Here is a 27,206-nt window from a genome sequence, read left to right on the forward strand (position 1 = left end):
TTAGCCCCCTCTAACTTTTGATTCCCCTTCCAATGAGGATCATTTCAACGGCGCGAGACTCTTGGATATATAAAAACAGAATCACTCTTTCCGTCGCTTGTTAATCATCTCACGTCTGCTTCTTTTTATCCCGAAATTCCAAATATTATCGTTGTAATATTCCGTCAACTTTTTGTTTTATTGTGCAATTCGGATGTGAATTTTGTTTTTGAAAATTTCGACTCGGAATAATTGCTACGAATCAATTAGCTTGTACAGCTACAAGACCAATTAGTATCTTGTGTCTGTCCACATTGTGTACATATATCATTTCTATTACGCCATGGTGCATCCGTGATGATAATCGATCCATTTGTCGTGTTTGGAGAACAAAGCAAAGCGTAGTCGTATGCTGATTTATTTCGTTGAGTGAGATGGATTCAAAGGACCTCACCAATTTGACAATAACTCCGCCTGCCTCTGAGTCTTCACCATCTCTGACCATGACACCATCGCCTGAGAGCGCCAAACATTCGCCTCAGATGAAGAGCAGCCAGCAGGCCAAGCGTGCCATGCCGTACAGCATAGACAGCATCCTGGGAGTTCGTCCAGCGGACCGGGAAACTTCTCCGGCAGCGAACGAGTTGAAATTTAATTCAAACACAGGTTTGTCAGCGATGTGGCTTACTCTTTGTAATGACAATGTTCTTGGGTGCATAGCTTGAGGTTACCTAACGTACACGCATCATTAAATAAGGGAGTGTAGCAACACCGAGGTGTTTCGCTATAAGTCACCAAGTACTCACAGGCACACACATACACAAGCAGTGACACTCCACGACTGCACCAAAATCTAAAGTATTCCTACACTCTCCTACAAATACACATATTTCTACAAGTCTTGACATCTAAGTTAATAGACTGTTTTAGAATGTTATCTACTTCATGTGCTTTTGTTCAAGTAAAAATTTACCTTTACGTAGATCTAGAGCTATTTCAAACTCTATAGAGTTTTCGTAGGCAGCCCCCATGGGCTCTCTTTTTGGTAAGCAATGTACATTGACAGGCAAGTTTTGATATTTTTAATTTGTCTATCATAAGGTTGTAATTAGATTACATTAACACTGCTAGTGTTTGTTTTTTTTGAACGATGAATACATCAAAAGTGACCTATTATTGTATTCATTGATTAGTAATTAATACTTAATAATAGAAAGATATAAGTGTAGGTTTGGGTGCACAAAAAGTCCAAGAAAAGCTTCACATGTGTGAATAACAGAGACTATGAACTACTTTTAGGTCTAGTAGGCTATGAACCAAAATCCTCTATTAGTCTATACAAAGCATAAAAAGTTCAATTTACCTTTGCCCTCGATCAATACAGAACCCATGGAAAAAAATATTCATAATTATAATATGTAATTATTTAAGGGGTGTACACAATCGTTTGGGGCGCGGTGGCTGAGTGGTTAGGCGCTTGGCTTCCGAACATGGGGTCCTGTGTTCGAATCTCGGTGAAGACTGTGATTTTGATATTCGGGATTTTTAGGGCGCCGCCTGAGTCTAATGGGTACCTGACTTTAGCTGGGAGAAACGTTAGAGCTGTTGGTCGTTGTACTGGCCAATGACCAATTGCTCGTTTATCGTCAATCTTTAACATCCTCTGCCCTGTGGACCTCAGAGCCTGAAGGGGGAACGTTGCTGGATAAACTAAACTTCATATATCTCGGTTTTTAAACATTTAGATATGTGCATACAATTTGCATACTTGATTTTTAAAAACAAAAGGCGCTTTTTGTTTTGTTAACATATAGATCTAGGTATTTGACGCACCTTTAAACACATAGGAAAGTTTAATATATTTCTTTTTACATTGTTTTGGCAAACAGCAATAGTTTATAAATATAACCAAAAAAAAATGTCTCCCGTGTTGCTACATAGTAAACTAATGGTAAGAACTTCATACTATTATTTGAACGTTTTATAATGGCTTGCATAGTTCATTATGAATACAAAAGAGTTTCAGGAAACCAAAGGTAGTCGTAGCAAAATTTTTTAGCATTCTACAGAAAATGGTAAAATCGATTTTTCATTAGCGCTTCTGGCACAGACGAACAAACTACACAAAACTAACTTTTGTCATTTCGACACCATTCCCAGTATTTTTTTTTTTTCAAATTGAAAAATTAAAAGTTATTTATAAATAATTTGTGATACATCTCGGATCTGTTGTATTGTGCAGTTGTTTTTTTTTTTTTGTTTATTGTTTTTATTCAGGTCTTCTTTAATTTGCATTTTCTTATTGAAAAAAAAAAGCATGGTCTTAAGAATCAGATCTTAAAGTAGATAGACTGCTCGAAGCATGCTACAGAAGACATACAGCGTCCAAATCACAATGAGCAGGTGTACAATGATAAACACAGAACTATAATCTCACTATAAATAATGCTTAAGATATGAAACTAGCTAATGCTGATCATTTATTAATTGAGTTAAACCCAACTTGTCAGTCACTGTTGACAGTTGATGCTATTATAATGGCAGATTATTCTCCTCCTAAATCTGTAATAATTCAAATAGGATCCCAGTTTAAGCCAATGAAGCCTGCCAAGTCTAGAGGATTTAATTACAACTGCTGAAATAAATCAATTCTACCTTTTTTGTTTAAAAAAAAAAGTCGATTAAGATTTAGGAGCCTATTTTTATTTTTATACTCTACATAGCAGTACAATGAAATATGTATTGACCTTTATTTTAAATGTTAATTTTCAAACATTCCACCAACTTTATCTCAAATAAAGAACAAGACAAACACACTTGTCTACAGATACTGACAGCATTGACTACGTTGACATGTATCTATACAAACGAATACAAACAAGACTAGGTTATAATTAGAAACAACAAACAAACAAACTATAATTAAACAGTGACTAAATGTGACGGTCAAGTAGGTAACCAAAAAAAAAAATCTAGGTAGGAATGGTGATCACATGACTTAGATATAAGCTCCAATTAATGTAATAATGTAGCCTAATAAATCAAACTATTTTTGGTGGATCAGGCAGCTATCAATTGAAAAGTAGTTTCCATGCTATCCCAGTTTAATGATTGTTTAAACAGAAAATAGAAATGTTACACTATAGAAAGTACGATATATTTCAATCCTTCTCGCCCTACACACATATACATAATGAATATATTGTTTATAATGTAAGTGAGATTGAAATCTCTGAGATACAGTAGCAACTACTATTGACAGATATGTTAATGTTATTTGTTACAGCAAGCAGAATATAAACACATATAATGGGTTCTTTTATTTCACATACATCTAATTCATAAAGTTTTTTTTTTTTAATTTCTTTTTTACTTTATTTTAAATATTTTTTTTTCCTTTTTTAATTTATATATATACTAGGTATTAGAAAAAGTGGAATCTCAAATGTTCATGTTCACCAATAAATTCATTAAAATTCGCTTAAGCACTCTTTGCATAATTATAGTTCAGTTTTGAATCCGTGTAGTGCGAAAAATTGGTCGTCCCTCGCAGCGATTTATTCAAACAAAGCAAAAGTCATGGCATTATTTCATATTATATGTGACAATTGCCTTGCATATTAAAAAAAAATACAGTTGTAAAATTTGAAACAATTTAGTTTTCGGGTCTGGTCAATAAGCATATATTTATATCTCCAAGATTAAAAACATTTTTAGATAAAATGTTGAAGTAGTTATAGAAATAAATATTGTATATTGAAATATTGCTCTATTAAAGTAGTAGGCGGCCTATATTAGTAAAGGGTAAACATCTATACAATCCAAAGACTTTATTCGTCCTGGTTATTAAATATCTACTTGTACAATGGGCTTGCATTAAAAAAAAAAGATCGTAGGCCTATTTCATTGTATAAAACAAAATGGGGTGGTCTCAGAAGACCTAAACATATTTTAGCATACTACAGAATTATGCTGCAGTCGGATTTAATTAATGATTTTTTTTTCTCGTGAAACATGACAGACGGACGGACTGATAAACAGAAAGAATGCACAAGCTAAAAGCATTTATCTTGTTTCCGAGAACGCAAAAATGAATACATTTATTTTTTTAAGCTCGCTTAGTTGTTTTAAATATTTGTTTACTTTGGCGAATCATAACTTTTGATTGTCAGACTTTGGTTTGGCCTAGACATAGAAGAGTAACAGTATAGGGGAAGAGAAGAAATAAGGAAAGAAAGAAGGAGAGAGAGAGAGAGAGTGAGAAAGAGAGGGAGGGGCTGAAACAGGTAACTTAAAGAAAAAGAATATTTCAACATTATAGCAAAGAACTATAGGACAACTTACATTTTAACAACTGGTTCCATGGTGTAATGGTTAGCACTCTGGACTCTGAATCCAGCGATCCGAGTTCAAATCTCGGTGGGACCTAAATTATTTTTCTTTAAATTTATCTTTTTTATTTTATTTTAATTTGTAAAAAAAACAAACAAAAAAATAAAAAACAAACTTGTAGCATTTCCATATCAACACATTGCGATAACATCTACTATTGGGATTTCTATCTTATCTTATCTTATATAATACAGACGTTACTTCAAAAAAGAAGATTTCTATTTAGTGATATGCCTACTTCAAACTATTGTAGAATTGGCAAACCTGAATAAAATTACATTCTTTATTCTTTATTGACGATACCCATATATAGATTAGGGAATATCCACACAGAAATGGCTACTAGACTATGGTAATGACATCAGCATTGTCGCCCTTGTTGTTGATTTGGCGAGGTAAAGAACGAATGTTGAGCCTTTTTTCATTCTGTGGGGCAATGTTTACAAACCTTACATCAACTCACTCTGTCTGTCTGTCTGTCTGTCTGGTAAAAATTTTAGAACACGTTATTTCTCCCGCTTCCCATTCTAGGATCATGTTGAAACTTTGAGCGATTACTTAGTGTCTATTACATGACATGAATCAATACAAAAAATTAATCAGATAGTAAATTAATTAATGGTATTTTTTATTTAAAAAAAGGGAAATAAATCTTACAGTATTTAGATAGATGTCTGTAAATATGCAGTTCTTTGCCTTATAAAAGCTATGTTTTTTTTTCTTAAAGTAAAACAACAATATAAAACAACAACAATAAAAACGTCCAAACTAAAATAGTGAGTGTCAATGGAAGAGGATCTTATTAGTACCAAGCTTATATCAACTCGCTCTGTCTGTCTTTCTGTCTGTCTGGTAAAAAGTTTTCCATTATCCTATTCTAGGATCAAGTTGAAACTTTGCAAAATTATTCATTGTACCCGACAAACATTAGTTTGCATCTCTTTATTATTATGAGTCGTCACAGATGTCTATCAAGTTCCATGTACGACATTGTTACAGCATTCACGAGTCTAGACGCATGTAGAAACAATATTTACCTCGCTTATTATCAATTCATTCAGTCTGTTTGTCTGTCTGGTACAATTATTTTACACGTTATTTCTCCCACTTCCCATTCTTGGATCAAATTGAAACTTTGCACAATTATTTATTGTTGATGACAACACATGAATCAATAATAATAATAAAAAACTCCAGTTATTTAAACAATAAGTTGTAATTAATTAATTTTTTATATACTTACTCTTGTCAAGGCTAAGGTAGAAAATTATATCGTAGGCTAAAATTATTTACAAACAATAGTCTAATAAAACATTCTATTTTTATTAGTATTAACTTAAATTGCTCAGTGGTAAAACAGATCGAAATTCTATCATAGAGACTAAAGTTGGAATTCAGATCCGAGCATTTTTTTTTTTTTTTTGGGGTATTGTTTTTGAAAAGTCAGAACGCAAACTTTTCTCCCATATACCCCCTCTCCCCACTGGTCCACAAAAGTGATTGGATAATAGCGCACTGATCGTGCTGTAAACATGAAAGTTGCGTAAAACATAAACAATTAATAAAAATATTTCCAATCGCAAAAATTTTGTATTGTTAGTTTAGATCTACTAAAATTTATTTACGATTGATTCAAAATAATTGATGCCATTTCACGCAATGAAAGCGAGTGGTTTTAAAAGTATCTTATATATTTAATTCTAAATCGACCACCGGCTGAAAATAGTTATGTCTACTCTGGATGAGGCAAAATATAAAGCTCGCAGTTGGGGCTCTGCGTAGCCACGGGAAATACTGCATTCCTCATTAATCCTTGGACTCGAAGCTTTTTATTTATATAGTATGCGCCATTGTTATTCGAAATTATTTATAAAAAAAAAATTAGCAAAGTGTTTTTTTTTTGTTTTTTTTAATGTTTTTTTCAATTTTACGTTTTCCAAGTCACGTTGAGCTGTTTGTTTTTCTATTTGAATTATGCCCAAGATTATGTCTATTCCATGCTTAAGTAAATTAATCAGATTAAGACTCGTCCACAAACAGAGGAGACTGATTAAGATTACTTACCAGCTTAAGTAGTTCGGGTTATTTTTGTTCACAGCTTCATTCCATTTTAATCTCTCGATCTAGTCCTCAGTATTTGGAAACACACTCGTGTCAGCCTGGCAAACTAGTCAAGCTCCAAACGCTAAAATTTCACAAAAGGCAAAAGTAGTCTATTTAAAATAAAAGTGAAATCTAGCGATCGATGTTGCAAATGATGTAAATGCCGTCTGTTTCTGAGGTCCAAATCTAACGATGTTGACAGCACAATGAGTTCGAATCCCGACTTGAGTTGTGTTTGCTGAGAGCCTTAAAACCTCCCAGATATCCCCTTCCACTACTGGTTAGCTAAAGAAATAGGACCATATAGCACTTATCATATAGCACTTAGCATATAGCACTTAGCATATAGCACTTAGCATATAGCACTTATCATACAAGCATGAACGATGCGCTTTACAAAAGCAATTTTTTAAAAATCTTTTTTTTTGTGTATGTAACTGCTTCACCAATCGGCCACCACGCTCCATAAGTATTTTATATGAAGTTGTGACCAAACATTTTTTGTGGCCAAACCTTTTTGGTATGTGTTCTGTGTAAAGCCTGATTTTCCAAGTGACACTGGAAACAATAAGATTTGAAACAAATCGATACTTAAGTGACTTTTTGTTTAAATTTAAAATCTCGTAAGACTGAAGAATAATTTAAAGGAGTTGTTTTTTTTCAGATGCTTCCAATTTTTTTGTTTTGTTTTGCCTACTTTGGCGCACCAAATTTTTTTTTACATAACATTTACAAATTGTATATTTAAAACACATTTTTTAAAATGTGTATCGTGACCTATATAAAATTCGCTATCATACGTTCCTAACATCCTCCTCGGGCCGCTTGTTTGTATACTGTGTGTCTGTGGCATTTAGTTCTCAAAAACAGAAACTAAAACTAAAATTAGATTTACGCGTCGCGTGCATTATGTTTCAAATAGATACAATGTCATCTTTACAATTCTGCTTAGAAACTTTTTTGTCGGATGGAGTGTTGAAGAAGGTACCTCGCCGCAGTACTTCATTAATATAAGACTGTCTCAAGCCTCGCCGCAGTACTTCATTAATATAAGACTGTCTCAAGCCTCGCCGCAGTACTTCATTAATATAAGACTGTCTCAAGCCTCGCCGCAGTACTGCTTTAATATAAGACTGTCTCAAGACGGAACTCTTCTTAGCTTGCAAGCTCTTCATGGGCGGAAACTGTGCGGACACGGCTCGTAAACGGCTCTTACAATTTTCCTAGAACTTTGACAGTTTATGTATATCTCTAAGGTTAAAATTATTAGCTAATTGCCCAAACAGTGAAAACTTTGATTTCACCATTACAATTTTTTAGAATATAATCGTCTTAAAATCAAATATGGCGGACATTCTTTTATGTTTAACACGCTACAGCGGGAATTCCCGCACTCGACTCGATTGTTTCTCCAGATCTTCAGTAAGGAGAGAAATAAATAAATAGTACTTGATCATTTTGCGCAGCGTCTTGTGTAGCTGGACTGTCAGTTGAATAACCTGATTGTGCAAAGCTTATTTGAAAGAGTTCTTATACAAATGAAACGTTATGAGTATGGACCGCTATAAACTTCGTATTGACCTCATTTCTATTATAATCGCCATATTTATTTACTTGTTTCGTTTTCAGAGAGATATCTCATTTGTTTTGGAAATATAATAAGTCAACTGTTTCTACCTACACCATTATAAAAAAGATCATGAACTATTAAACGTAATAATTATGTGCATTTAAAACCACACCGTGCTACTCTTCACTTAAATAAGTTGTTTAAACTTCTGTCATTTTTAACTCCATATATACACATGCATAATATTCTGGAGATTTTCATGTAAATATATAATGTGAAAAAAAGGTAAATTGCATTCGTATGTGAAACACCTACTAAACATTTTTTTATTAATTAAAATTTTTTGTTGTTGTTTTTTTTAACAATAAAGGAACAATAGTTATGCGCACACTTATAATTTTTTTAAGAAACGTGATTTAAAAAGCACAAAGATAATGGTACATTTCAACTCCATACACATATATGGAATTGAGTCATTAGAGTACTCCTTTCATCTCCTGTGTTATTAGAACATGTAACGGTTTGCCAGAATCACTCATAAAAATTAAAGACATAACTAAGTTTTAATCCGTAATTGTTTCTAAACAATTGGAGATGTCCCACCTTTAATTTGCAAAGATTAAAACTTAAGTGCATAATACTATATGTTTTTTTTTATTCAGAGGCCACTCAATTAACGCCACCAAGGCCAGGGATGGTGAGCAAACACAGAAACAACATGGGCGATGACATGACCTTGAGCAGATTCTTTCACCACCAGCACCTCAACGAAGGGCGCCAGCAGTTTCAGAAATCGTTTGGGCTGATCACCCCGCCACAGCAGCTCCACGACATGGACAAGGAGCATCACTACCGCCTCGGGCATGACGACGATGATAGGCGCCCGTTTCACGACAAAAACCAGCATGATTCGGCGGTCCTCTGCGACGACATCACGGCGGCCCCGTCACCGATGTATCGGACTCACGTGTCCAGATCCCCTCAGAGGCAGCATCACCGGTCCTTTACGCCTCCCCAGGTGGGCTCGGACAGGACAGACACCCCTTCCCCCATCATGAGGGAGTTCTCCGGGGAGAGGCCAGCTTCCAATAGTGCCGACGATATGCATGTCAAGTCAATCAACAGCGGAAACGACTATGGGTAAGCGCTAACTGATCTGCTATTTTGGATCTAGCTGATAATTAAGCTAGCTTTTAAACTTTTCGCGGTATCATCAAACTAATCACTGTATGAAAAATAAAAGAAGAAGCAATAGCTGTGAAGAAGGTCTTCCCCCACCACAAAAAAATATCTTCTTTTATTAGGAGGACATACAGGCCATGCAAGTTGGAAACAAAATACACTCATAAATATCGTGTTCACAAATACCTTACAGCATCTATCTATCTATCTATCTATCTATCTATCTATCTATCTATCTATCTATCTATCTATCTATCTATCTATCTATCTATCTATCTATCTATCTATCTATCTATCTATCTATCTTTCTGTCTATCTGTCTGTCTGTCTATCTATCTATCTATCTATCTATCTATCTATCTATCTATCTATCTATCTATCTATCTATCTATCTATCTATCTTTCCACATATATGGTCTTTGATGGTTCTGAAAATCAACTGTTATGCTAAGTGACCAAGTCATTGTTGCTATACCCTTTGGGCTATCTCTAGAAGTATATAATAGAATGGGGGTTGGAAATAAACTTACTATTTTGTAGGTCAGTGACTGCAATGTTTTATTATTATGAGTTAAGTATTGTCATTGATCACCTACAGCGGCTACACGGACAATGAGAACAACCTTGACGATGACAGTCCAGGGAAACCAAGAAAAATTCGTCGGAGCAGAACTACATTTACAACTTTTCAGGTAAGAATATAGCCTTTCATTGAGACGTCAGAAGGCCTTGCACATTCTACATCCTGGTAAGGCGCCTCAATCTAAATGTACGCTGCCTCCGTACAAAGCATGGACTAATCAGGGAAAAAATAAGGAGTAGGTGACCCTTGGGCATTTAGCAGTACCTGTGCTACATTCTGGAAACTCCAGCGATGCTGCTGATGTTGAACTGTATGGATTGTTTTGCTTTTGATCAGAATATACTTTTGTAGGGACAAGACGGTTCCGTATGAGATGAACTCGAGTCGTTTTACGGCTGAAGGCGGCTAACAGAAATCAGTATTTTACATTCTATGGATCGATCGTGCCATTAGATCATGGAATGGGTTGACTTCCGAACTGATGGTTATTGGGTTCGGATCCCAGTGAAGACTCTGGGATTTTGAATTTCCACCCAACTCTAATATGTAAAGTTACAGAAACGGATATGCTTCTATTGTGTAATAGTTTAGCCTGCAATGTCTGAAAGAGGTTTTTAAATTTTTTTTTTCATTTGAACTTTAATAGTCTACTATTGAAAAGCATTATTTTACACTGATATTAATAAATCTAAGTAAATATGATATTGACCAATTACTTAGTAATGTTCATTTCTTACAGCTGAAATTAATATTATTTTATAAAGTATGTATATAGATTAAATGATTCATTCTTAGTTCTTGATAGGAAAACAATATTTGTATGAATAAATGTTTTTTTTTTAAATCAAAAGTAAAACTTTAATTTGTAATTAATTATAATTTGGCCATAGCTCCACAGGCTGGAGAGAGCATTTGAGAAAACACAATATCCAGACGTCTTTACACGTGAAGAATTGGCCATGACCCTTGACCTCAGTGAAGCTAGAGTACAGGTGAGTAACCTAAAGTGAAGATTATAATTTTAAAACGTGTTCATATTTAATTTATATAGAAAAAAACAGCTGTTATTGTATTTGGACAATTCCAAAAGTTCATTCCTACAGTTTCTCTTTCATAACATAAAAAACTGCTATGTAGTATCACAACTATATATTGTACGAGCATTTAATAAAAGCTAGCTAAATGAAGACTAGACTATTAAGCCAAAAGTCTGAAAGAATACACCATTAAGCGTTTTACATAGTTAAGACATCTTTATTTGTATCTTTAAAATCTCCACGACAAACTAAACAATGCCAAGATCCCTGTAGTGGACTACTTTTGCCATCACCCAAATAAACATTTGAAACGGAAGAGCTTTAAAGATCTAATTCAGTGTTTTAAAGTGGTAGGCCCTATGCATCAACTTTTAATTAAACATAGTTTATCAACATTTCCTTCTTCTTGTTCAACTGGTACACAAATAAATAATAAAGAAAAACGATTGCTATTTATAGGTTTTCCGCTTTGTATCAAAATCTTCTATGACATCAGCAATTATTTTGTAATCTACAATTATTTAATATTAGAAGAACATTACTTTATACAATAAGATTATGGAATATAATAGGTATAGGAAATGTGACAACTTCTGAACTTCTGAACGGAATATAATAGGTATAGGAAATGTGACAACTTCTGAACTCACTTGGCCAATGACAAAAAAAAAAATAATGATATGATATCGGCCATGTTTAACTTCATTACTTTCATTATGGTAGTGTCAGTAATTGTGCGACACCATATCCTAGCCTAGGCTGAATCAAAGTACTTTTAGTATCTTTCACAACTTTTTCTTTTTTTTTTCAACTACACTTTTTATTTTCCTCGTCGCGATTTCCGGTTAGAATATTTTGTGAACAACTTCCTGTCACTACTAAATGTACGCAACTCAAATATTTGTTTTCAAACGCCTATATTGTAGATCTACGTAGTTTGTGTTCAGCGTTCACTTCACTCAACATCTCTTATCTTTCCTCTCTTATTTTCCCTCTCTTATTTCGCCTTCGGGTGCCAAGAGAGTAAGACAACCTCCACCTGAACCTGAACCAAGCGTGGCCATTGATTTCGTGTTTTATTGCTTACACTGTGTTAAGTGTTTGTCCATGAATCGTTCCAGTTACCGCATGAACAAAGTCTTGTATAAAACCGAGTTTAGAAAACACAGCGAGAGAGCTTTTGAGAATTATCTTAGTTTATCACGTCATTGTCACCAGCAAATCATTTCTTAATTAAATATCCACACACCGAGATAACGCCTGATTCTTCTTGTCACATGATGCGGACAATGGAGGAACCCCAGAACTCCCCACTTGAGGCTCGGGGGAGCCGACAAAAAATTCTCACGTTGGCTTGATGAGAAATCATTCCGCAGATATTTTTGTGGATTTTCTCGCAGATGATTCAAGTGTTATATAAAAAAAAAAATCTTCATCTTACAACACTCTTGAATAGTGTTAGTGTTAGGTCTAGGAACTCTTGGGTAACACCCAACGTGTCCTCATTTTTTCCCCTCCACTTGTCAACACACGATACTCATCCATTGTGTTTTCCTCTTGCGTAGGCCTATAGAGGAAGAGAAAGAGAGAGAGAGAGAGAGAGAGAGAGAGAGAGAGAGAAGTAACTACCAAGATTTTCGTCTTGAGATAGTCGTATATTAAAGAAGCACCGCGGGGCTACCTTCTTAGACCCTCGATCCGACAGAATGGGCTCTTAGTGTTACCCCGACCTGGTCATAGCGAAAGCTTTGTGGTCCGTTTAGATGGGGGACAATTGACTAGCTATGGAGAACACCGCTAGGGGAGGTCTCAACACTTTTGAGGGATTCTATTCAAATAATAATCTGCAGCGTGAACTCCTTGAGGTTCTTCGTAATTTTTTTTTTTAACATTAAGACCGGGTTGGTCTCTCTTTTATTCTTTACACTATCACCTGAAATGGAAGGGTGGGTGTTTGAATCCCTGTATGCTGGTGGGTGTGTCTGTGCGTTGAAGCATCTCTGATCTGACCCCGAGGCTAAGGTTTTTGACTCAGCGTGGGGGCGCTAAAACAGGAACTGTTGTTTGATGAAGTGATGGGGGCCGGGATAATTAAAGGTATCCTTGTCACGGGGGGCTTCTCCTGGTTCAAGTACTCCTCTAGTTTACAACGTCGACTGCAAGCCTCCTCTCTCTACCCCTCTTCTCTCGCACACCATCCTTCGGGTACTTTGCATTGTGTCACGGAGCTTAGCACGACGTGCTGCTTCTAATTGGATGGGCGGGGCGACGTAGCTGCGATCGTCTGGCATGGTCCTGGTGCTGGAGAAGGGATGTCTAGGTAAGGGAGAGAATTCACACTAACCAAGCGATGACCAACACGCTCTTGTTTAATGCAAGAATAAATATGCGTGCGTGTGTGTGTGTGTGTTTGAGAAAGGGATATTTCAATCATCACAAAATGGGGGGGGGGGGGGGGGAATTATTTTGGAAGACCCGAAGTGCCCATGACACAATTCATGTCATCTTCGTGGCAACTGTGAAGTGTTATTGACACATTGACCCACGCGGATCAAGTCAGTGGACAGAATATGGACAGTGTGTTTTAAGAGGAGGTTTAGGAAATTAGCCGACCTAAATTGACAAACTAATCATAAGTTATCCCCTTGTTGGACCCTTGGTCACTGTTATAACCAAACTATTAAACAAGCAAAATAAAAAAAAAATAAACAAATACTTAAAAAAAGAAAAAGAGAGCTTAAATGGAGTATAATTGCACCAATTATTTTAAATAGATCTTGTAGTTAATTTGACGATCCACTGAGTTATCCAATTACTTCTAAAAGTAGAATGTCTTATTTTAGCGAACGACTTAATTGACCAGACAAGGCTTATCTCCCATTAGCGTAATAGACCTGACTGTCTCTACACAAAAAATAATTTTAAAAAATGCTACTAGATCTATTAAATTCTATTTGATTAACTAATTTTTTTTTTTTATCATCTACCTTGAATAATAATTGAGCAAAGTTTCAACTTGATCCGAGACTGTGAAGTGGAAGAAACAAAGTGTACAAGGTTCTACACAGACAGACAGAGTGAGTTGATAGAAGCTTTGTCAAAATTAAAAAAAAAAAAGCCAGATTGTTTTATATGCTAGAAGAGCACTGCTTGACCGACACAAGTCTCACAGTTTTATATGTGAATAGTACCAGTGGCGTAGCATCCTTGGCGCGAAGGGGTTCAATAAACCCGGGCCCACGACCATTAGGGGCTCACAGTAGCAACAATGACGCAAAGGGGTTCATTTCACTTGGGCCCATGACTCTTGACTAGTTGAAGCCCACGTGAGAACTTACGGGTGACACTAAAGTTCTAATGTTCAGAATTAAAATTTCGATTTAAGCTGCTAATTATTCAATTTTTTCAAAGCTTAATCTGTTTCTTTATTTTTTTGTATTTAAAATGTGTTAATACAAAGCGTCTTTGATATACATTGGGTTTAAAAAAAGTCGTATACTTTAACTGACTCTCAACTTTGTTAAATAAGTAGCAAGTTATCTCAACACTTGTTATTCTAAAACGTTTGTATGTGCTCCAAAGAAGTAGAGACTTTGAAATAGTGTAAAACACTCATTTAGGTCAAACTGGGAAGTCTTCATCTTATTGTTTTGTTGTCTTTGTATTGTGTAAAAAAAAATGTTATGTCATCGTTAGAACTGAATAAAAAAAAAATATATAAAATAACATTGAATATTTAGCAAGCCAACGAAACACCATTGTAGGCCTATGTTTCATATGTCTAGTTCAAGTTGACTATGTTTGTTCTGCTACAATGAATGGCGAAACTAAATTGGGGGGGGGGGGGCAACTTTATAACAAAGATCTAGAAAATAGAGAGATGTCCAAATTAATAAGGAATAGCGTCTTTCTCTGACCAATGCTTAGTATTTGGTTTATAGTTCTTAAAGAAAGTTAACACCATTATATTTATACAAAAACCTCAGACCAGGCTTTATTTGAAATTGTTATGAATATTGAAATTGGACAGGAAATTTAAAACGAGATAATAGACCTGTTGGGCGATGCAGTTCTGGAAAAAATACCGAGGTCCAATCAACACCATTTTTCTCTTTCATTTTCACTATGCTAACCACGACTTCAACTTGGCCCTAAATGATTCCGTCAGCTGTGTTCAAGACGTTGCAGACTTCTATGACTTGGTATTCTTTGCTCACAGCATCTCAAGATGGGCGCGTTTTGAATCCAATAGGAAAAGTATAGTTACACTTAAATACTTTTGGTCACAAGGTGGTCATCAAGGAATGCTCTAAGAAAATGAGATTCATATATTTTGATTGACTACAGTTGATTACTTAAATTACTTTGTGTTCTTCAAAAGAAAAAGAGCGCCTGGAAGCTGCAGTACTTTGAGAAAATTAGAAACATTCGATACAATTGTTCTGCTTATTGTCTAGTACAAAATTGTAAGCGCTGTCAGCGTTACGTTACATAAAGCAGAGCAGAATGTCTTTTGGTTTACGTACCCATACATTCAGATGACTCAATTGTTCTGTCACACACTACATTCGTGTTATTTGGAGGAGGGGGCCCAACAAGATATTCTTGAACCCGGGCCCACGGATACTTTCTACCCCACCGAGTGGTACAAAAACCAATCGAATGAATTAGTTAATGAATTAGTCAACGTTTCACTATCATTGCCTGTGTCGCGTAGACTCGCTTCACTATCATTGCCTGTGTCGCGTAGACTCGCTTCACTATCATTGCCTGTGTCGCGTAAACTCGCTTCACTATCATTGCCTGTGTCGCGTAGACTCGCTTCACTATCATTGCTTGTATCGCGTAGCCTCGCTTCAGTATCATTGCCTGTGTCGCGTAGACTCGCTTCACTATCATTGCCTGTGTCGCGTAAACTCGCTTCACTATCATTGCCTGTGTCGCGTAAACTCGCTTCACTATCATTGCCTGTGTCGCGTAGACTCGCTTCACTATCATTGCCTGTGTCGCGTAGACTCGCTTCACTATCATTGCCTGTGTCGCGTAAACTCGCTTCACTATCATTGCCTGTGTCGCGTAAACTCGCTTCACTATCATTGCCTGTGTCGCGTAGACTCGCTTCACTATCATTGCCTGTGTCGCGTAGACTCGCTTCACTATCATTGCCTGTGTCGCGTAGACTCGCTTCACTATCATTGCCTGTGTCGCGTAGACTCGCTTCACTATCATTGCCTGTGTCGCGTAGACTCACTTCACTATCATTGCCTGTGTCGCGTAGACTCGCTTCACTATCATTGCCTGTGTCGCGTAGACTCGCTTCACTATCATTGCCTGTGTCGCGTAGACTCGCTTCACTATCATTGCCTGTGTCGCGTAGACTCGCTTCACTATCATTGCCTGTGTCGCGTAAACTCGCTTCACTATCATTGCCTGTGTCGCGTAGACTCGCTTCACTATCATTGCCTGTGTCGCGTAGACTCGCTTCACTATCATTGCCTGTGTCGCGTAGACTCGCTTCACTATCATTGCCTGTGTCGCGTAGACTCGCTTCACTATCATTGCCTGTGTCGCGTAGACTCACTTCACTATCATTGCCTGTGTCGCGTAGACTCGCTTCACTATCATTGCCTGTGTCGCGTAGACTCGCTTCACTATCATTGCCTGTGTCGCGTAGACTCGCTTCACTATCATTGCCTGTGTCGCGTAGACTCGCTTCACTATCATTGCCTGTGTCGCGTAAACTCGCTTCACTATCATTGCCTGTGTCGCGTAGACTCGCTTCACTATCATTGCCTGTGTCGCGTAGACTCGCTTCACTATCATTGCCTGTGTCGCGTAGATTCGTTTCACTATCATTGCCTGTGTCGCGTAGACTCGTTTCACTATCATTGCCTGTGTCGCGTAGACTCGCTTCACTATCATTGCCTGTGTCGCGTAGACTCGTTTCACTATCATTGCCTGTGTCTCGTAGACTCGTTTCACTATCATTGCCTGTGTCGCGTAGACTCGTTTCACTATCATTGCCTGTGTCGCGTAGACTCGCTTCACTATCATTGCCTGTGTCGCGTAGACTTGCTTCACCATCATTGCCTGTGTCGCGTAGACTCGTTTCACTATCATTGCCTGTGTCGCGTAGACTCGCTTCACTATCTTCGCCTTGTGTCATGTAGATATGTGTTAGTGTCATCACTTGAAAACCCTTGACTCGCTTTTGCAAAGTGCAAAAAAAAAATCAAGAAATGGAACTAATCGGTTGTCATTGTTAGCCGAAACAAGACTCCATCCTCATTTCACAGACTTCTTCCAAATGATATATTCATTACCAGTCTTCGAGTGAACTTCGAGTTTTAAATGCCGGCTTAATTTGCAGTCATACGTTTTTTTTTTTAAGTTAAGGGATGGGTGAGGTGGGAAGAAAACCTGTTCTGTTTCCCGCTGACGTCAAAATAAATGCTCCCCAAAATGTCGGGATTATCGCTATAAGCGGTTCTAGTGGGGTTAAAGTCTACACGAGTTGTCTTTTCCTTCACACTTTAATCAAGGCCTGATCCGATTAAGTTCTCCTTTGTGTGTCTGTGTGAACCTCACCACGTGACCACAGCGAGAGGCCGGCCACCGAAGGTTTAAGTTACCGCACAAACATGGCCGCCATAGTCTGGTTGTTTGGGGGAGGAGGGGGGGATTACAAGGGGACAGAACTCCAGGAGGATTAGCGGAAATCGTTGAAGCAGAAGTTGAAAAGGTTGAGTCCGCGCTAGGAATTTTGATCAGATTTGGGACTCATTTGGCGAGGATTAATACAAAAGTAAAATGAGTAATTAGCGGTTTACAGCACATTGCATTGACAAGCTGATTCCATTAACCGTTATGCCACAGATGGAAGTCAAATGGAGACAATGAGATTGTCAAAGGGTTAAAGCTTATAAATTGTGATTTCGATTATTCACATTATGAGAGAACATATAGGCCTCATTATGTTATCATTAGTTTTATATCGCGACCTAGTCCAAATTTGGTTATGGTCTTCAGTGCGATCTGGTTCAATGTTTTTATGGCCTTCAGGATGATTTGGTCCAATGTTTTTATGGCATTCAGGGTGATTTGGTCCAATGTTTTTATGGCCTTCAGGATGATTTGGTCCAATGTTTTTATGGCCTTCAGGGTGATTTGGTCCAATGTTTTTATGGCCTTCAGGGTGATTTGGTTCAATGTTTTTATGGCCTTCAGGATGATTTGGTCCAATGTTTTTATGGCCTTCAGGGTGATTTGGTCCAATGTTTTTATGGCATTCAGGGTGATTTGGTCCAATGTTTTTATGGCCTTCAGGATGATTTGGTCCAATGTTTTTATGGCCTTCAGGGTATTTAGTCCAATGATTTTATGGGCTTCAGTGCACGAAGCTATAGCTTCAGTATGTAAAAAAAGTAAAGTTCCCCTTTTAGACCTTGTGGTCTAAAGGTCTTCGGTTTCTATGGCCTACAGTTAACGAAGTTTCACGTGGCTAGCACAACGACCAACCGCATTTACTTTTCATCAACTAATGTCAGAGCTGGGTGGACTCAGAGGCGCCCAAAGATCCCGAAATTAAAAATCCCAGTCTTCACCAGGATTCGAACCCAGCATCCCGGTTCCGAAGCCGAGCGCTTTACCGCTCAGCCACCGCGCATCCCCCAGTATGTAGCATTCGTTATTCATATTTGAAAGAAAAATAAATTTTAAACCAAAGCGACGTTCTCACATCGGCAAGGGTTATATAGTAGTTATATATCGAAGTTTGATAAATAATCAAGTAAGAAGACAATATCCACAATTTAAAGAGAATTTGTTTCATCCTCTACGTTGGAACATCTAAAAACGTATTCCGTTAGCTGTCTCCAACAACATCCATTAAACATGTTTGAAGAAGACATTGCAACACGCGATACTTCTTGAGTTTCTATGTGGTCAAGAGAGAATGGTCAAAGTTCTCAAAAATCTCGTGCATCTCTATGATGAAGACTATTGCATAACAACAAAATAAGGTCACGCTACAAGACGCCTTACTGACCAGGAGGAGGACGATTACGTCCATTACAGGCCTACGTGCTCTACATTGACCTGGAATGTGATAGGGCTACCTCTTTCTTTGTTATACTTAATATGACCTACTTATTGTTGTAGACACCAGGAGGATGAATTCTTGAAGCTCAAACGCAGAAAATCTTTTGACTTCAGCACGGATCCGAGCCTTCTGAAAGAGCTTACGAGAAAAAAAGACGGCAAGTCAAATACATTTCTGAATCTCAGAACGCAGGGAACCGCTTAGCGCTCGCTAAGATCCAACTTGTTAGAGGCGCTGCCCCACACTAAAGCATTCATTGGAAACATTTTTAGGAAATCACTTTATCAAGGTAAGAACCTTAACTCTCAGACTTGAAAAGCCAGAATCCAAGGGAGAGAAGTCAATTCTATCGCCTGTTTTCAAAAACAAAAAGGAAATTAGGCTTTCAGCTTACAATGCAGGAACAGCGCATGATCAATGATAGTTTGGGCGGCTTGGGCAGGATAACTTTATATAAGTGTAGACCACAATCTAATCATATGTATTAAATACGTGACTCTAATGTCAGTATATTTGGAGTGTATGTAGTATGCAAATCTTTAAACAAAAGTATAACACATTTCTATATGTATAAATAAAACATACAAAGTCTTTTGGAAACTCTACCGCTATAGGGATTAATTGGTCCCTGTTGGTAATATCTAACTAGCACCTTTGTTGGTCTAAACATGTGTATTATATCCTCAACATCAGTTTTTCATTTGAGACACTTAAAATACTGACTCTAATTCTATTAATATGGGTATATTTATACGAAATGTATTCAGTGATTGACAAATAGTAATGATGGGACATAATGGAAAGCAATGTTTAGGAATCTTATGTATGAAGTGAAACATGACGGAAGTCATTGATTGCCGTTATTATCAATGATAGAACTATTATAAGCTTACAGCTCCCAGTGAATCCATGCAGAATCTTGATCTAATTACATACTATTTCTCACATTTTAGGTGGATTCTAATTAGAGATTCTCATGAATAGGGGGAAAATCTGTAAATAGTCAGCCCCTTGGTGTATCCCGTGTAGGAACGAAAGGAACTGCTGATACAATTTGTATTTTAAAAGGTGCATGATAATTTTTAGTGCACCTATTTTGCACTGCAGCTTATTTTTTTTTATTACTATCAAGCTTTTATCAACTCACCCCGTCCGTCTGTCTGTCTGTCCAAAATATTTTACGCGTCATTCTCACACTCGCCATTCTCGGATCAAGTTGAAACTTTGAACAATTATTTATTGTCGATGACAACACATGAGTTAATAAAATAATTAACCAAATAGTTTATCGGATTTTTGTAATTAATTAATTTTGTTTATATAAAGTGTGTAGTAAGCTGACTGGAGACAAGCCTTGCAATAATATGAGCCATGGCACCTATTGAACGGTGCTCTCCTCCAAAAGTGCACCCCGACAAACAAGCACAGCCGGCTACCCGCAATCATCACGCGATGGTCACTCAATGTATGCGAAGTTTTTTTTAAAGAATTAATTGTATTTTTTTTGTCACACTTAATAATTTTTTAGTCTATTGTGAAATTCTCAGTACAAGAAATTAAAAACTCTACAGCTGACTTATTGCGATGATAAACATGCATAACATAGACTTTATTAATATAATATCATAATTATAATCATATGACCATATTTACACAATAAAAACACTAAAATTACAAAATAACTAGATCTAGAATCAAGATCTTCTTGAAATACATAAGATTAGAAAAAACGACTATAGTACAAGTGTGCATTTACCAAACAGCATGGACTTCATGCATTGTTAGATGGTATTGCAACGACTTTATACATTCACATATCTCTTTGTCTGTTGGACCGTTGGGGACCACAGATGATCTGTTGACTGTCCTTCTCCATTCCTTTCTGTCTTTTGCTTTGGACAGAATCTTCCTCAATGACATGCCCATCCATTCCTTTATGTTATCTTCCCATCGCTTTGTCTGTCTGCTTCTTCTTCCTTTTTCCTGGTATTGTTCTTTGAAGGAACGTCTTTGCGAGCCCTGAGGACCTTGTGATATGGCCATAGAATCTTAGTTTGCTATTTTTGACAGTAGTTAGTAGGTTATCGTGGGATCCAGTCGCTGCACTAATCCTGTCCCTATATGACATGCTATTGGTTAATTTATCTTTCCGAAAGAGACCAATTTGTATTGTATTCCGAGTAAGATCTAGGTTGAGTACTATCAGGATATGTTTTGAGGACTTTTTTTTTCGTACCCACCCATTGTCACGGTTCTTGTTTTTATAAATCTTTAATCAACTCACTCTGTCTGTCTGTCTGTCTGTCTGGGTGGAATCTTGTACGCGTTGTTTCTTCCTCTTCCCATTCTCGAATCAGGTAGAAACTTTGCTCAATCCTTCATAGTCCTAGATCCCCACACATAAAAACAAAATGTATCTTTTATATAGCGCTACTTTCATGCTTAGAGCGCTTTGGTCCAATCTCATTTGTGGAACATGTTGGGGGGGGGAAGGGGTTTCTGGGTGAAGGTTATCCGTGCTGCCTTTAGGCGCTCAGTAAAAACAACTCTGCCCGAGTCGGATGTCGAACCCCTTCATGGGTAGCCAAACCAAGCATATCAAGCATACTTAGACTCTCGACCATGCTTCCCAATCAAATCAATCAAACAAGTAACTGTTAGTAAATCGATTAGTCGTCATAAATTAATTTAGTTTTATATAGAAATGTAATAAGGTAAGAGAAGATAAGCCTTGTGCTGAGAATGAGCTCGTTCACTAAAAGTTTTATAGTATAGACATTTAAAGACAATCTACACAATGTTCTACTTTTACTTGTATAACTCAGGGGCTAACGTGTCGGACTTCCGTAATAGAGACCCCGAATTTGAATTCAGACTCGAGTAACTTTACAAAAATATTTTAATAGCTTCTGAAAAAGCAGCACAGAAAGCTTCTACCAGATAATCCCTCCCCCTCCGCCCCAGTTGGCCACAAAAGTGATTGGACCATAGAGCAGTGATCATTCTATAAAAATGAAAGTTGTGCTAAACAAAACAATTAATAAAAATATTTCCAATCGAAAAAATTATTATTCCTAGTCTAGATTCTAGATCTTTTAATTACTTCAGAATCAGCGATGGCCATTTCACTCAATATAAGCATTGGCTTCTCTTCTGTTGCAGGTTTGGTTTCAAAACCGGCGAGCCAAGTGGAGGAAGCGAGAGAAAGCTCTCGGACGAGACAGCCCTACATTCATCCAAGGAGAGCCCCCTGCTTCTCTCAGCGAGATGATCAGCCTGACCAGACCCTTTGGATTTCCTTCTGCCATGGAGCCTTTCTGGGGCAGCAGGTTCCCTCACCTGACAGGCGTGCATCCAATGATGGCGTTGTCTCACCCAGGTGTGACGGCAGCCCAAGCAGCAGCAGCATACAGCGCCAGGTAATTCTTGAAACGCTTGCTACCTGTTGTGAACTCCTGACCTCTTAAACTTAAGAGTAAACAAACAAAGCTAGATCTATCAAGGAATTGAAAACAAACAAAGCTAGATCTATCAAGGAATTAAAAACAAAGCTAGATCTATCAAGTAATTGAAAACATACAAAGCTAGATCTATCAAGGAATTGAAAACAAACAAAGCTAGATCTATCAAGTAATTGAAAACATACAAATCTAGAACTATCAAGTAATTGAAAATATACAAAGCTAGATCTATCTAGTAATTGAAAACAAAACAAAGCTAGATCTATCAAGTAATTCAAAACATACAAAGCTAGAACTATCAAGTAATTGAAAACAAACAAAGCTAAATCTATCAAGGAATTGAAAACAAACAAAGCTAGATCTATCAAGGAATTGAAAACAAACAAAGCTAGATCTATCAAGTATTTGAAAACAAACAAAGCTAGATCTAACATGGAATTAACTGCTAGTATCACCGTAGTAAAACTCAACAAACTATTACTACAATGTAAACAAAAATATTCATTGATTGTATCAACAACTTATTTGCTATAGTATATATATGGAAACATTTTTTTATTACAAACATCTTTGAAAGAAAAAAAAAAGATTATGAAAAAAGAAACAATCTTTTGCTAGACTGAAGTAAAGAAATAAACAAAATTAAAAGTACATTAAATATGAAATTTCCATTCTGAATAATAAGAAGTCTTCAAACTTTATCATTATTACAATACACAAGAAAAGTCAGAACTAATCTTAAATTTCTAATTCTCTACTCTTTTATCTTTCTTTGAATGGGTTCTACTCTAGATCACATTATCTGCATATTTATATACCTTGCTGACCTGGGTTGATACCTACAAGATGGAGGAATTAAAATCTACTCCATCTACAAACAATACTCAAAAGACTTATTTTAGCAAACATAGGTTTAAAAGGTTTAAATCCTACAAATTGACTGAAAATCTCTACATACCCCATAGAATGCATTGTTTGAATGACATCTGTAGAGTCTGGAAATGAGGAAATCAAATTAAATACATTATACACAGAGGAGCAGAGACAAGTCAAATTCTAATATTTTCTTTAAAAAAAGCCCTCACCCTCCTTTCAGACTAATGGGGCGGATGATGTTAAGGTCATTTGTTCCGATGGTCAACGGTTAACGAGCAGGATGTCATGTGGCCAGCACAACGACCAATCGCCTTTACTTTCCTCAATTAAAGCAAGGTACTCAGGTTGGGTGGACCTAGATGCGCCTTAAAAATCCAAAATTCAAAATCCCGGTCTTCACCGAGAACTCTAGGTGCGGAAGAGTAGCGCTTAACCACTTAGCCACTGCGCCCCCATTTACTAAAACACAACACTTGAAAGAGAAAAATAAAGAACTTTTTTTTTTCCACAGGAAATTAAAATTTTAGTTTCAATTATTAGTCGTCAATTAAACAAAAATGTTTGTACTGTTATGTAATGTGTCTTTATGTTCTATTTAATTGACAGATCTCCTTTCGGAGGTTTCATCCACGGCTACATGTTGCACACAGCTAATGGACTAAGAAATCCAGCCGCCATGCCAGGGGGCCAAAACCTCATCCCTTCTTTTGGTGGCGTCCCAACCTCACTCTCGCCTCGTCTACCCAATCCAACCAATTTGTACGAACAGGAAATACGCAATACCGGAAGTGGGGTAAACGCCATCGGGAATTCCAGCTCCAGCGTGGAGACGCTAAGGATGAAGGCCAAAGAACATTCGGCAGAGGCAGCTGCTGCTCTCTCTGGACTGCAGTATCCAGACCACAGCATAGCAGTGAGTTTACCTTCGTAGCACTGGGCGGTACAGTATTACTCACTTACCAAAGACCCTCACAGTATTTATATATGAACTGGGAAAAACTAAGAATGACAATAAAAATTATGACGTTGCATCTGTCGCAACCTGAACAAGTTTCGTCAGTTTCCTTTTACAGAAAAAAGGAAAGAATGTTATCTAGGGGCATGTGCGTGAATCAATGTGAGCGTGCGTCTGTATGTGCGTTCGTTAAATGAACGAACTCGAATCAAAATATTGAGGTCAGCTGAAAATGTAAAAATGCAATGTCATTTCACTGTCATTGACATTTAGTCATGAAGGTCATTTTGTTTGTTCAAATTTATTTTATATAGAGCAGTTTTCATGCCTATAGCATGCTCAGAGCTCTATGGCTCAACCTCTTATGTGGACCAGTGGGAGGAAGCGGTATCAGGGAGAAGGCTTTCCGTGCAGCGTTTAGGAGCTCAGCCAACTAAGCTCTAGTCGGGATTCCTATAGCCCACTTGATAGGTAGCCAAGTGGTTTTGACCACACAGCCACTCACGTTACCACGTGGTAGTCTTCTTACTTCTCGTCTATCACTTGAAATTCATATCAATTCATTGTGTGCTCTTTAGCAGAAAGTTGAATGAACCAAAAATCTTCATCGACATTTAAATAGCAAAATCTTTAACACTCTAACACAAGGAAACCAGCATTTCAAAATCTTATCAGATAGACTAATTCCTTATTTTTCAGTTTCACTAACAAATCATATGAGAAGTATTTAATAAAAAAAAATATCTATCATTTTATTTTTCACACGTCTAGAATCTACATGACACTGTCTTGTCAGGTACCTAATAGAACCAGGTAACTTGGGTTATTGAGTGCAATAGCAGTGAATCATTGCAATCAAATGAAATCCAGTAGCCATTAACCTCGTGGTTCATGAAGCATCTCTCTCTTGTTTTCGTTACTTAATGATTATAGTTTTGTTACTAAATGATGCAGAAACGAGTATAATTAAACAATCTTTCATTTTATGGAACATTTAGTGTTTCATTATAAGGCAAGTTTGTGTGTGTGTGTTCGTTTATGTTTCCAGCAAGTTGGTCTCTTTGTATAAACTGTAAATAGACTGTATAGATGTCAATAGGATTGTCTGAATGTAATTAGGTGGATCTAAATAGACTTTAGAAATTGTGTAGTCTTGATTGTGTGACATTCTCGCTTCACGATTGTATTGTCACGTCTGAGAGAGATAAGACATGACACTGTGATGTAACTGAAAAATCATGACATAATAAACAGCTTTTTTTTTCTAATTATTACTATTGCCTTGAATTTATTGAATTTGTAGGTAGCCATTTGTTTTGTTATTGATATTAGAAGAAAACATGCCACTGGAATAATTTTATATGAATGTATCCATTACTATTTCCGACTAAAACAACGGAACCTATCCAACACCTGGTCTTCATGCCTGGTTCAAATGTTGTCACTGACAGAGGGGGCAAAGACGAACCACAGCAAGTGACTTCAAGACTGAAGGAGACCATTGATAGGCGAAAACTGTTTTGTGTAATACAGAAAGTAGATAATAATAATAATAATAATAATATAAAGTGGATACTGCAGATTAAGTGTTATATCAACCTAGGGGATAATAACAACTGACCTCACAGATACCTTCAAGGCCCTTAACATTCCTAGGAACATTCTCGTTGCCTGTCAGAGGGCGGTACTGCTGCAGACCTGCCACAACACCAGAAAATTCCTCAGTGGACACTGATAAAGGGACTACGATGAATTTTGTATCGCTGTAAAGAAATTCGACCCTGGCAGCGCCAGAGAATAAATATTCGCTCGTTTCTAACATGATAATAGTAATAAAAATAATAATAGCCTGTAGTTATATCAAGCAAGAGGATAAAGGCTCCTAACATCTCTAAGAAGATTTTAGTTGTCTGTCAGAGGGCGGTACCGCCATATCGCAAGACAATGTCTCAGTGGACAATGTTAAAAGGGCTGCTATGAATTTTGTTCCTTTCTGAACACCTTGGTAGTGACAGAGAATGGATATTAGTTCGTTTCTAACATAATAATAAAAAAAAAATAATAAACCAATTAAATAGAAGAGATTATAGAATCTGGTTTCTCTTAGTTAAGTGCAGCTTCACTAGAGCAGATTTCTCATTTTTAAACTGAAGCCATTCCCTGTCTGAAGTGCATCACACTGTGTTGTTAATTTGGGACAGTACATGAAGTTTTAAAAATAATTAATGAATGAACTAAAGGATAGATATACAAAATAATAATAATAATGCTAATGATTATAACCAAAAAAAAAACAACAAACAAACAACGTGTATCAATTCTAATACTGCTATAGTAATGTCCAATAACCAGTGGAAGATGTTTATATTTTCACTATATAGCGTCCAGCAAAAAAAAATAAAATTTTAGAACTAAATTTCCAATTTGAAATAAATCCACTATCATCAAACTCTGATTAATACCCATTGCTATATTACCATTAATTTACCATTAGTACCGAAGTAGTTTAGTTATTCCCCACCCCAATGCCATTGGACATTTCAGTTTGACCGCTTAACCTTTGACTCCAAACTTCTTAGTGTGAGAGAGAAGGTAAGTTTCAAACTCTGAATTGTTACACTACTCACTCCGACTTCTTGTCTGGTACAAATCTTGTACAGTTTAGTTTCCTCACTTCCCATTCTCGGATCAAGTTGAAACTTTGCACAATTATTCATTTTCAAAGTCCACACATGAATCAATCAAATAATTAACTCAATTAGTTCATTAATTAATTATGATTAATTAATTTTGTTTAATATAGAAAAAGGAAGATTTCTTGCAGTATTGAGAGATATGGCAGTTATTGTGCTGCTCTCTTCTTAAAAATTTTTAAAAATAATTATTTAGTTATTTTCCTTTTTATAATTGTACTATCTGATACCCGTGCTACGCTACCGTTGAAATAGTTAGAATATGTGTTTGATG

At 36.8% G+C, this 27,206-nt stretch overlaps 1 protein-coding gene and 1 non-coding gene across 2 annotated transcripts; both read left to right on the forward strand.

Annotated features, from left to right (window-relative positions):
• LOC106051464 (aristaless-related homeobox protein-like) lies at positions 1 to 25,513 on the forward strand. The gene is made up of 6 exons (XM_056017082.1): positions 1 to 645; positions 8,707 to 9,184; positions 9,825 to 9,918; positions 10,700 to 10,801; positions 22,110 to 22,366; positions 23,891 to 25,513. Exons 1-6 carry the CDS (start codon positions 414 to 416, stop codon positions 24,213 to 24,215), a joined length of 1,488 nt encoding a protein of 495 aa, XP_055873057.1. The 5' UTR covers positions 1 to 413; the 3' UTR covers positions 24,216 to 25,513.
• Positions 4,336 to 4,407, forward strand: Trnaq-cug (transfer RNA glutamine (anticodon CUG)). The gene has a single exon. It is a non-coding gene; the product is annotated as a tRNA-Gln (tRNA).
• Positions 25,514 to 27,206: the final 1,693 nt, after the last annotated feature.

Source organism: Biomphalaria glabrata, chromosome 1 (genome assembly GCF_947242115.1).
Source record: "Biomphalaria glabrata chromosome 1, xgBioGlab47.1, whole genome shotgun sequence".
Taxonomy (NCBI): domain Eukaryota; kingdom Metazoa; phylum Mollusca; class Gastropoda; family Planorbidae; genus Biomphalaria; species Biomphalaria glabrata.